The sequence below is a fragment of the Hyperolius riggenbachi genome, chromosome 7 (genome assembly GCF_040937935.1).
Source record: "Hyperolius riggenbachi isolate aHypRig1 chromosome 7, aHypRig1.pri, whole genome shotgun sequence".
Lineage (NCBI taxonomy): Eukaryota > Metazoa > Chordata > Amphibia > Anura > Hyperoliidae > Hyperolius > Hyperolius riggenbachi.
In genome coordinates this window covers 178296927-178309991 of record NC_090652.1, presented here as the reverse complement: position 1 = coordinate 178309991, position 13065 = coordinate 178296927, and the positions used below count along the sequence as shown (strand labels likewise).

Here is a 13065-nt window from a genome sequence, read left to right as displayed (position 1 = left end):
AGAAGTAAAAAGGGAATAATTTTAATGGTGCACTAGATCAGGGTTTCTCAACTTTTTCGAACCAAGTACCCCCTATTGCAATTCAGTTCCAGTGAAGTACCCCGTGACGAGTGGAGAGGCCGTTAGTTAAAAGGAGAGGAGCACATGTAAGTTACTAGTGCACACTATGCTGCACTACCACAGCATGCTGTGCGCTAAGTTCGTGCTCCTCTCATCAGCTTGCTTAATCAAGATATAGACCGACAGACAGACAGGGAGAGAGAAAGAGAGAGGGGGAGGGGGGAGAGAGAGGGGGAGAGGCAGGGAGATAGGGGGGGGGGGGAGAAGAGGGATGAGGAGATGGAGAGAGGGACAGAAAGAGAGGGAGAAGAGGGAGGAGGGACAGAGAGAGAAAGAGTGAACAGAGAGAGGGAGAGAGACAGGGAGATGGGGGGGCAGAGAGTGGGGGGAGAAGAGGGAGAGGGAGAGAGAGGGGGGAGAGAGAGTGGGGGGAGGAGAGGGGGAGAGAGAGAGACAGGGAGATTAGGGAGAGGGAGGGGGGGAGGGAGACAGGGAGAGGAGAGAGAGAGAAGGGGGGGGGGCAGGGAGATGGGGGGAGAGAGAAGGGGAGAGGGGACGAGGAGAGAGAAGGACAGAGACCGGGAGATGGGCGGGAGGAGGAGAGAGACAGAGAGATCGGGGAGAGGAGGAGAGAGAGGGAGGGCAGGGAGAGGGGAGAGAGAGAGAGGGCAGGGAGAGGAGAGAGGGGGGCAGGGAGAGGGGGGAGAGAGACAGGGAGATGGAGAGGAGAGGGGGGAGAGAGAGACAGGGAGATGGGGAGGAGAAAGAGGGGGGAGAGAGGCAGGGAGATGGGGAGGAGGGAGATGAGGTGGAGAGGGGGAGGGAGACAAGGAGATGGGGAGGAGAGAGACAGGGAGATGAGGAGGAGAGAGAGGGGGAGGGAAACAGGGAGAGGAGAGAGACATGGAGATGGGGAGGAGAGAGAGGGGGAGGGAGACAGGGAGAGGAGAGAGACAGGGAGATGGGGAGGAGAGAGACAGGGAGATGGGGAGGAGAGAGGGGGGGGGGGAACAGGGAGAGGAGAGAGACAGGGAGATGGGGAGGAGAGAGAGGGGGAGGGAGACAGGGAGAGGAGAGAGACAAGGAGATGGGGAGGAGAGAGACAGAGAGATGGGGAGGAGAGAGAGGAGGAGGGAAACAGGGAGAGGAGAGAGACAGGGAGATGGGGAGGAGAGAGAGGGGGAAGGAAACAGGGAGAGGAGAGAGACAGGGAGATGGGGAGGGGGGAGAGGGAGAGTCCACTTTGCTACCTGTTTTCTTGCTGTTACACAGCAATTCAGCTGTGACAAGTCATCTGGGTGACTTCTCTCTTCTCTTGAAACATGATGCTGCTGCCTGGGGGGCTGGGCTGTGTCAGCGCTGTTTTCACTGTGTGCACACACCACACGGGAGGCAGAAATTATGGCAGACCGGTCCTCTCCTCCACATTCCACCTCAAACAGAAGCAGCACATTAATCACGTGCTGGCAACGTCTCTGCATTCTAACTGTCTCCAGCGCAGGGATCCGTACAACTGACAGGCAATGTAGCCTTTCAAATCTCCCTCCTACCTCAGTCCCCCACCAGCGGCCAGCCTGCTTGCGTACACACACAGCCAGGGGCGGGGCAACACTCCCTCTCCTAAATGGCTGAGATTGTCCCCGGCAAGCCAATCTAGGAAGAGAGGCGGGGTATTGATGTCTGTGGCTCTGCAGGGAAATTTACCGACAAATACTGGCACCGTTTACGTGTTTACGTGAGAAGCGCAGCTGGCAGGCTGACACTAGTCTTGCACAGCTGATCACACTGCGTACCCCTGGCTGTGGTCTCGCGTACCCCCTGGGGTACGCGAACCACGTGTTGAGAAACACTGCACTAGATGACAACGCGTTTCACGGTCACAGCCGCTTCTTCAGGTCAATAGCAGTGCCTGTATTGCAGGGAGTCCGTGTGTCCGGGTGCCAATAATCTCTCTACTATCCGACAGTACCTGTGTCTGTTTTGGGTTGGCCGAAAGGTGAAAATTGCTCTGGTGCTCAAGGGGTAAAACCCCTCAGTTGTGAAGTGGTTAAACTTTATTGAGGCAATCATGTTAGGCTTCCACTCCTTACCTTTCCATTTGCGCATGCCTGTAGTAATCCTTTAGTCTTTATTTATCGGACTAGTGCGCCATTTTGTCGCACTTTCTATCACATACCAGACATGCGTAGTATACTACACATTCTTGTTACTATAGTGACGCGGCTGCGGTGCGCTGATAACTGCGCACAGCGGAATGCGTCATACGCATGGCTATGCGTAATAGGTGGAACTGCCCACGTGATTTGCCCAGCCTATAAGGACACACTCTGGCGTCGTCCTCACAGCCTCCACAGAAGCAGCAGATGCTGCGAGTGCGTAAGGCGTTTCCCTGGTCCCCTGCTCTATATTTTGCTAAGCCTCAGCTTGTGATTATTATTTTTTATTGTTGATTATGACTATTTCACCTAACACCAATGTATTGCACTTTATGTACTGATTTCTTGATGTATTTAGTCACATAGATTTTATTGCACTTTGCAGCCATATAATGCTCTCATATTGTACTCTATGTTTTGATATCTTGATGAATCTTGCCACATAGATTCGAGTGCACTTTGCAGATATAAATTTGGTGTTTCACCCTATTCAACCTTATTTATTGCACATGTGCATATGCGTTTTTATTGCGCATATGCACATACAGTGGATGCAAAAGTATTTGGCCCCCTTGAAGTTTTCCACATTTTTTCACATTACTGCCACAAACATGAATCAATTTTATTGGAATTCCACATGAAAGAGCAATACAAAGTGGTGTACACGTGAGAAGTGGAACGAAAATCATACATGATTCCAAACATTTTTTTACAAATAAATAAATGCAAAGTGCAAAGACAGGTCAGGGATCAAGTTATTGAGAAATTTAAAGCAGGCTTAAGCTACAAAAAGATTTCCAAAGCTTTGAATATCCTACAGAGCACTGTTCAAGCGATCATTCAGAAAAGGAAGGAGTATGGCACAACTGTAAACCTGCCAAGACAAGGCTGTCCACCTAAACTCACAGGCCGAACAAGGAGAGTGCTGATCAGAAATGCAGTCAAGAGGCCCATGGTGACTCTGGACGAGCTGCAGAGATCTACAGCTCAGGTGGGAGACTCTGTCCAAAGGACAACTATTAGTCATGCACTGTACAAAGTTGGCCTTTATGGAAGAGTGGCAAGAAGAAAGGCATTGTTAACAGAAAGCATAAGAAGTCCCGTTTGCAGTTTGCCACAAGCCATGTGGGGGACACAGCAACCATGTGGAAGAAGGTGCTCTGGTCAGATGAGACCAAAATTGAACTTTTTGGCCAAAATGCAAAACGCTATGTGTGTCGGAAAACTAACACTGCACATCACTCTGAACACACCATCCCCACTGTCAAATATGGTGGTGGCAGCATCATGCTCGGTGGGTGCTTCTCTTCAGCAGGGACAGGGAAGCTGGTCAGAGTTGATGGGAAGATGGATGGAGCCAAATACAGGGCAATCTTGGAAGAAAACCCCTTGAAGACTGCAAAAGACTTGAGACTGGGGCGGAGGTTCACCTTCCAGCAGGACAATGACCCTAAACATAAAGCCGGGGCAACAATGGAATGGTTTAAAACAAAACATATCTATGTGTTAGAATGGCCCAGTCAAAGTCCAGATCTAAATCCAATCGAGAATCTGTTGCAAGATCTGAAAACTGCTGTTCACAAACGCTGTCCATCTAATCTGACTGAGCTGGAGCGGTTTTGCAAAGAAGAATGGGCAAGGATTTCAGTCTCTAGATGTGCAAAGCTGGTAGAGACATACCCTAAAAGACTGGCAGCTGTAATTGCAGCAAAAAGGTGGTTCTACAAAGTACTGACTCAGGGGGCTGAATAATTACGCACACCCCACTTTGCAGTTATTTGTAAAAAATGTTTGGAATCATTTAGGATTTTCGATCCACTTCTCATGTGTACACCACTTTGTATTGGTCTTTCACATGGAATTCCAATACAATTGATGCATGTTTGTGGCAGTAATGTGACAAAATGTGGAAAACTTCAAGGGGGCCAAATACTTTTGCAGCCCACTATATATATATATATATATATATATATATATATATATATATATATATATATATATATATATATATATATATATATATATATATATATATATATATATATATATATTTACTTTTTGTTATCACCCTTATTAGGTTTATCGGGGGTTCACCCTGTTTAGTTTCACCCTACTTTTTTCCACCAGTGTTGTCATACAAGCTGGTCTCTATAATTTTTTTTTTGACCAGCTATTTTCACCAGAAGGTTTTTCTCCCTTTTATGACTAGCCATTGAGGCAAATTATATATTTTTTCACTTAGGGTTTTTTTTCCCTTGCTGCTGGCTCCCCCCCTTTTTTCTTGCATTTTGCGTATACAGGGAGTGCAGAATTATTAGGCAAGTTGTATTTTTGAGGAATAATTTTATTATTGAACAACAACCATGTTCTCAATGAACCCAAAAAACTCATTAAAATCAAAGCTGAATATTTTTGAAAGTAGTTTTTAGTTTGTTTTTAGTTTTAGCTATTTTAGGGGGATATCTGTGTGTGCAGGTGACTATTACTGTGCATAATTATTAGGCAACTTAACAAAAAAACAAATATATACCCATTTCAATTATTTATTTTTACCAGTGAAACTAATATAACATCTCAACATTCACATATATACATTTCTGACATTCAAAAAGAAAACAAAAACAAAATCAGTGACCAATATAGCCACCTTTCTTTGCAAGGACACTCAAAAGCCTGCCATCCATGGATTCTGTCAGTGTTTTGATCTGTTCACCATCAACATTGCGTGCAGCAGCAACCACAGCCTCCCAGACACTGTTCAGAGAGGTGTACTGTTTTCCCTCCTTGTAAATCTCACATTTTATGATGGACCACAGGTTCTCAATGGGGTTCAGATCAGGTGAACAAGGAGGCCATGTCATTAGTTTCTCTTCTTTTATACCCTTTCTTGCCAGCCACGCTGACGCGTGTGATGTAGCATTGTCCTGCATGAAAATCATGTTTTTCTTGAAGGATGCAGACTTCTTCCTGTACCACTGCTTGAAGAAGGTGTCTTCCAGAAACTGGCAGTAGGACTGGAAGTTGAGCTTGACTCCATCCTCAACCCGAAAAGGCCCCACAAGCCCATCTTCGAGGATACCAGCCCAAACCAGTACTCCACCTCGGTGGCGTCTGAGTCGGACTGGAGCTCTCTGCCCTTTACCAATCCAGCCACGGGCCCATCAAGACTCACTCTCATTTCATCAGTCCATAAAACCTTAGAAAAATCAGTCTTGAGATATTTCTTGGCCCAGTCTTGACGTTTCAGCTTGTGTGTCTTGTTCAATGGTGGTCGTCTTTCAGCCTTTCTTACCTTGGCCATGTCTCTGAGTATTGCACACCTCCAGTGGTTCAGATCATTCCTGACTGACAGAACACAGAGAGTATCCCTAGGACCTATAATGTCCAAACCTGCACCTCTACAATTTGGAGTGCCACAAGGATCAATCCTATCCCCTCTGCTGTTTGCCACTCGGTACACTTATCCAACGACATGGCCTGACGTACCACTGCTACGCCGATGACACACAGCTATACCTGTCCTTCAAACCTGGTGGAACAGACCCTACTCCAAAAATAAACTCTTGTTTAGCTGAGCTACAGGCATGGATGAATGATAGCTGGTTGAAACTGAATGCTGAAAAAACGGAGGTCCTCTTTGTCCAAAGCCAGTGCTCGCCATCAAAACAGCTCTATCCTAAAGCAACACCAATCAGGATTGGGAATTCGGACATAAACAGCTCCAGCCTTGTGCGCAGCCTTGGCGTACTAATCGATGGGGATTTGAGTTTCAGAAACCAAATTTCATCTGTAGTTAAATCTTCCTACTTTCATCTGAAGAACATTGCAAAGATTAAACATCTGATTTCCCCAGAGGATCTTCCAACCCTAGTTCACGCCTTCATCACATCACGGCTGGATTACTGCAATGCCATTTATGCTGGCCTCCCCAAAAAGGATCTGCGTCACCTGCAATTAGTGCAGAATGCTGCTGCCAGATTGCTAACAAACCAGCCTCGCCACTGTCACATTACACCGATCCTTCGCTCACTGCACTGCTACCAGTAGAATGGAGAATACTCTTCAAGATTGGACTGCTGACATTCAAATCCCTGCACAATCTGGGCCCTGGATACATGAAGGACTTGCTGAAGCTGCACCACACCTCTCACAACCTCAGATCAGCAAGTTCTATAAACTTGGTCACTCCCAGAGTGCACCTCAAAAAATCTGGAGATAGAGCCTTCTGTCATGCTGCACCTACTCTTTGGAACTCCCTGCCACACCACACTCAGTAAAGACAGCACCATCCCTGGAGCTATTCAAATCCAGACTGAAAAGCCACCTGTTTAGCCTGGCATTTCCGGGCTTATAAAATTCTTCCTCTGTACCATGATGGTCGGAGCCATGCTTATGCGCTTTGAGTCCTATGGGAGAAAAGCGCTCTACAAATGTTATTTGTTGTTGTTGTTGTTGTGCTTTTGGGCACTCCAGTGATGTTGCAGCTCTGAAACATGGCCAAACTGGTGGCAAGTGGCATCTTGGCAGCTGCACGCTTGACTTTTTTTCAGTTCATGGGCAGTTATTTTGCGCCTTGGTTTTTCCACACGCTTCTTGCGACCCTGTTGACCATTTTGAATGAAATGCTTGATTGTTCGATGATCACGCTTCAGAAGCTTTGCAATTTTAAGAGTGCTGCATCCCTCTGCAAGATATCTCACTATTTGTGACTTTTCTGAGCCTGTCAAGTCCTTCTTTTGGCCCATTTTGCCAAGGGAAAAGAAGTTGCCTAATAATTATGCACACCTGATAAAGGGTGTTGATGTCATTAGACCACACCCCTTCTCATTACAGAGATGCACATCACCTAATATGCTTAATTGGTAGTAGGCTTTCGAGCGTATACAGCTTGGAGTAAGACAACATGCATAAAGAGGATGATGTGGTCAAAATACTAATTTGCCTAATAATCATATACAGTGGGTTGCAAAAGTGTTCGGCCCCCTTGAAGTTTTCCACATTTTGTCACATTACTGCCACAAACATGCATCAATTGTATTGGAATTCCACGTGAAAGACCAATACAAAGTGGTGTACATGTGAGAAGTGGATCGAAAATCATACACGATTCCAAACATTTTTTACAAATAAATAACTGCAAAGTGGGGTGTGCGTAATTATTCGGCCTCAATACTTTGTCAATACTTTGTAGAACCACCTTTTTGCTGCAATTACAGCTGCCAGTCTTTTAGGGTATGTCTCTACCAGCTTTGCACATCTAGAGACTGAAATCCTTGCCCATTCTTCTTTGCAAAACAGTTCCAGCTCAGTCAGATTAGATGGACAGCGTTTGTGAACAGCAGTTTTCAGATCTTGCCACAGATTCTCAATTGGATTTAGATCTGGACTTTGACTGGGCCATTCTAACACATAGATATGTTTTGTTTTAAACCATTCCATTGTTGCCCTGGCTTTATGTTTAGGGTTATTGTCCTGCTGGAAGGTGAACCTCCGCCCCAGTCTCAAGTCTTTTGCAGTCTCCAAAAGGTTTTCTTCCAAATTTGCCCTGTATTTGGCTCCATCCATCTTCCCATCAACTCTGACCAGCTTCCCTGTCCCTGCTGAAGAGATGCACCCCCCGAGCATGATGCTGCCACCACCATATTTGACAGTGGGGATGGTGTGTTCAGAGTGATGTGCAGTGTTAGTTTTCTGCCACACATAGCGTTTTGCATTCTGGCCAAAAAGTTCCATTTTGGTCTCATCTGACCAGAGCACCTTCTTCCACATAATTGCTGTGTCCCCCACATGGCTTGTGACAAACTGCAAACGGGACTTCTTATGCTTTCTGTTAACAATGCCTTTCTTCTTGCCACTCTTCCATAAAGGCCAACTTTGTACAGTGCATGACTAATAGTTGTCCTATGGATAGAGTCTCCCACCTGAGCTGTAGATCTCTGCAGCTCGTCCAGAGTCACCATGGGCCTCTTGACTGCATTTCTGATCAGCGCTCTCTTTGTTCGGCCTGTGAGTTTAGGTGGATGGCCTTGTCTTGGTAGGTTTACAGTTGTGCCATACTCCTTCCATTTCTGAATGATCGCTTGAACAGTGCTCCTTGGGATGTTCAAGGCTTCGGAAATCTTTTTGTAGCCTAAGCCTGCTTTAAATTTCTCAATAACTCGATCCCTGACCTGTCTTGGACCTGTCTTGTGTGTTCTTTGGACTTCACTGTGTTGTTGCTCCCAATATTCTCTTAGATAACCTCTGAGGCCCTCACAGAGCAGCTGCATTTGTACTGACATTAGATTACACACAAGTGCACACTATTTAGTCATTAGCACTCATCAGGCAATGTCTATAGGCAACTGACTGCACTCAGATCAAAGGGGGCCGAATAATTATGCACACACCACTTTGCAGTTATTTATTTTATAAAAAATGTTTGGAATCATGTATGATTTTCGTTCCACTTCTCATGTGTACACCACTTTGTGTTGGTCTTTCATGTGGAATTTCAATAAAATTGATTCATGTTTGTGGCAGTAATATGACAAAATGTGGAAAACTTCAAGGGGGCCGAATACTTTTGCAACCCACTGTATATAACTGCTAAAGCTGCAGGGGTTATGCTTATATGCATTTCAGGGAATTTTATGCGTTTTTAATGTTTTTACAGTCAATGAGTTTATTTCAATAAAGTTTTTCTATTTTTTGCAACAAAAATTGAGTCTAGCCAATATATTTCATCTACACAGATGGGTTCTGGTTTTCTTGTATTTAGATAGGGACTTAAACTGATCAAGAAGCATGTTGTCTTTTGGAGTCCACTAGGGAGCATCGTCTGCTGTAGTTAGCGGGGATCCTCACGATTTCTTCATCTGAGAGCAAAGTTGCAAGGGGACAGTAACATGAGAGCAGGGGCGTCTCACCCACCAGGCAAGTATAGGCGGTTGCCTGGGGCGCCATGAGGTGGTGAGGCGCCATGAGGTGGTGAGACGCATTCCCCCACCGCTGCTACTGTGACCATGTTTTTTTATATTATATTACCTCCCGACTCAGTCCCCGGTGCTCGGCACGCTACCATGTGCTCAGCAGTGCCTCCACCTCCACTTCTCCCCAGCCAATAGAGCAATCAATACTGCTCTTCTCTGCCAGGCTCCTTCTTTAAAGCCATGCCCCTTCTTCTCAGTAGCCACACAGGTAAAGTGCTTATCACGTGTGGCCCAGCATTTAACTCCGCCCCACGCCAGTCAAACCAGGAGCCAGCGGCCAGCCAGCTTATGCCCCCGACAGTCTGACCCCCCCACCTGTGTCACTGGCTGCACACAGACACTGGAGCGAGACAGCCAGGGGACAGATGCAGTCACAGAGAGAAGAATGTGATGTGTCCGTGTTGGAGCCCCGCCCCCGCACAAGACAGCAACACAGCCCAGGAGAAGGGAAGTTTCTGCTCCAGAGTAGTGATGGGAATTCTGGCTCTTTTCAGAGAATCGGCTCTTCTAAATCGGCTCCCATTAAAGAGCCGGCTCTTACGGCTCTGAATCGGCTCTTCATTAAATATCACTAAACACCACTCAGAATCGGAGTAAAAGCCCCGCCCCATCTCCATGACAATTCCAGACTGCTTCTCTGACTGGGGCAATCCCTCCTGCTACTGCTCTGCTCCGCCCCATACACTCCTACAAGCTGCAAGAGGAGGACTACATCTCCCAACATGCCTCAGCGCCCTTTATTGCAGAGCAAAGCAGAGCTCTGTGGGGCGGCTGAGGCATCGGCTCTTTCAAAACTGAGAACCGGCTCTTGTCGTTCGCAGCAAAGAGCCGGCTCTTAGAGCCAGCTCGTTCGCGAACGACCCATCACTACTCCAGAGATGATAAGCTGCATGCACAGGCAGAAGAGAAGGTATGCCGGCAGGCTGCTAAGAACACTTCCTGTCCTGTGTGCAGACTCCCAGTACTGTTATAACTGCTAGAATGTGCCCTGCTTTCTTTGAAAGCTGGTTAGGCTGTAGGCTGGTAAAGCTGTAAACCTGTACTTTAGTGCTGTGCTGTCTCTCCCTCTCCCCTCTCTGTTCCTCTGCCCCCTCTTCCATCTTATGCTGTCTCTACCCCTCTCTGTTCCTCTGCACTCTCTTCCATCTTATGCTGTCTCTCTCTCTCCCCTCTGTTTCTCTGCACCCTCTTCCATCTTATGCTGTCTATCCCTCCCCCTCTCTGTTCCTCCACCCCCCTCTTACATCTTATGCTGCCTCTCCCTCTCTACTATTTCCCTCTGCTCGGATTACGTGTATTTTCTGGTGAAACGCTTCCACATTACGATTATTTTCTGACAATGCTGCCCCATTACGATTATTTTCTGGTGAAACGCTGCTGCCCTATGATTAATTTCTGATGAAATGCTGCTGCAATAAGTGTATTTTCTGGTGAAACGCTGCCACCTTACGAATATTTTCCGGTGAACTGCTGCTGCAATAAGTGTATTTTCTGGTGAAACACTGCCACATTACGATTATTTTCTGGTGAATTACGATTCTGAATTACGATAATTACTATTATTTTCTGATGAAACACTGCCGCATTATGATTATTTTCTGGTGAAACGATGCTGCATTATGATTATTTTCCTGGGGGGAGGGGCTTGGGAGGGGCGCCACAGGTTTTCTCGCCTGGAGTGACAAAATGACTAGAGGCACCCCTGCATGAGAGCCAGAGGAGGGGGCTGAGAACGCCACGCTAGCTGGGCCGTGGCAGAAGCAGGGTGGGAGAGCAATCTGTGGCCCAATACTTTAGATTTTCGGCTCATAGGTGCCCTGGAGCACAGAGCTGCCTTATAGGGTATTTGGGAGGTGAAATTGTTGCTGGAAAGGCTCTGCTAGTTAGCTAATGCAGTCAGACATAGGTAGAAGCACTAAAAAGCAGGCATCTCAGCGTGCCAGGCACGCTCCTCAATCTACAGTTTTTTTGTTAATCGGAAGTGTTGGTCTGCAATCATTTTCTGTTTCAATACTAAGAAATACCACATTTTCTAGTACTTTCAGATTCATTTTCGTCCTCAAAATCATGCTTGTTCTGGACAGCTTAACTGGGTACTCCAAACATGATATTGCTCATGAATATATTTTATTGCTATATGCAGTATACGGTTTCTCAACTTCTTCCCGACCGCGTCACACCGATGGGCGTGGCGGCGGCCCCAGGACCAGCTAACGCCGATTGGCGTAAAGTCCTGGGGTAGCAGTTTGCAGGAGATCGCGCGCACGCTGCACGCGCATCTCCTGCCTGGTGGTCAGAGCGGAGCTCCGCCTTCAGTCTTCGAGTGTCGATTGCCGCTCGGAAGACTGTTACACGGCGAAACCGCCGTGTATTTATATGTACAGCGCTGCGATCAGCAGCAGCGCTGTACTGGGGACAGCCATGTGACACGGCTGTCCCCCTGGGGCACATGAGAGTGATCGGCTCTCATAGGCAGAAGCCTATGACAGCCGATTGCCATTATTGGCTGGCTGGGGGGTGGGAGGGATCAATGAAAGATAAAAAAAAAGAAAATAGTAAAAAGAAAGAAAAATAATAAATATTTATTTAAAAAAACAAAAAAAAAAACAAGCGGGGGGGGGGGGGGGGGGGGGGAAATCAGACCCCACCAACAGAGATCTCTGTTGGTGGGGGGAAAGGGGGGGGAATCACTCGTGTACTGTGTTGTGCGGCCCTGCAGCTTGGCCTTAAAGCTGCAGTGGCCATTTTAAGAATAAAAGGCCTGGTCTTTAGGGGGGTTAAACACTGCAGTCCTCAAGAGGTTAAGGTTTAACATTGAACATCTGACATACACTTACCTTTTTGTCTAATGGTTTTAAGCTCTCTTCTGGAGATTTTGTACAAAATGTTAAAAGATCCTGAAAAGAAAAAAAAAACAACAAAGTTCAAGTGACACTGAAGCAAAAAGAAAAAAAAATGATATAATGAATTGCATGTGTAGTACAGATATTTAATAGAACATTTGTAGCAAAGAAAAGAGTCTAATTTTTATTTTCAGTTATTAGCTTTTTTTTTTTTTCTTATAACATTGCATCATTCGCTAATATTTTCAGCTTACAAATTACACTCTGTATTTTAAATGATATGGAAAACAAAAGTTTGCCTTCTTAAAACAAAGTATTTGCAATAATTCAGGACGGCGTGAGCCTCGAGATTTCTCCCAGTGCATCATTGCTGAATATGCAAATTATCCATTGTTGTCCCTGTAAGCTACAATGCCAAACACCCAGTGATCAGGGTTAAAGTAAAAACGACAGTCCAAATACTGTTATCTTTAATTCACCACACTGACGCCTTTAAATGAAGGAAAACAGCATATTGGGCTCTATTCACAAAACTTCTCATAAGTGACTTATCACCTAAATAATAAAATAACCTTTCAGCACATTTACAAGCAAAAAAAAAATCACTCAAAGTTGTTCCTGGCTAACTTAATTTCAATATTACTTTTCTTACCTTAGTTATATTATATTTTTGCTCTTTGGGAGCTTAAAAAAGTAACACAGATAAGGTGAAAACAGATGAAAACCGGTGAAAAAAAGCTTTGTGAATCATGGCCATTATAGTGCAGATGTATATGCAGCAAAACACCACGTGGGATGGTGCTCAAACACTGCACATAACTTGGCGTAAGAAGTAAAATCGGTCACTAGGGTATAGGAGCACACCCCCCCCCCCCCCCCTTTCAATCCCTGCTCACCAGAAAACTTCTTTCATTCAAAGTGTATCCAATGCTGTCACTACTTTTAAAAACCATCCAGAGACCTCCAGTGTTCTCCCCAGGCTCTTTCAGCCGGGTGCTCCTCCCAGCTAGTTTTGGTAAGCACCCGGCTTTCATC

General features: G+C 45.9%; 1 protein-coding gene across 6 annotated transcripts in view; it reads right to left on the bottom strand.

Moving 5' to 3' along the window:
* WDR75 (WD repeat domain 75) overlaps positions 1 to 13065 on the bottom strand; it is a 669401-nt gene that overhangs the window by 156853 nt on the left and 499483 nt on the right. For all 6 annotated transcript variants that reach the window (XR_011022770.1, XM_068244930.1, XM_068244926.1 and 3 more), the window contains one exon: positions 12025 to 12084. Coding sequence is in view for 5 of the 6 variants with exons in the window: in XM_068244930.1 (XP_068101031.1) it covers positions 12025 to 12084 (60 nt within the window). In the remaining variant the exon portion in view is untranslated. The remainder of the gene's footprint in view (positions 1 to 12024; positions 12085 to 13065) is intronic.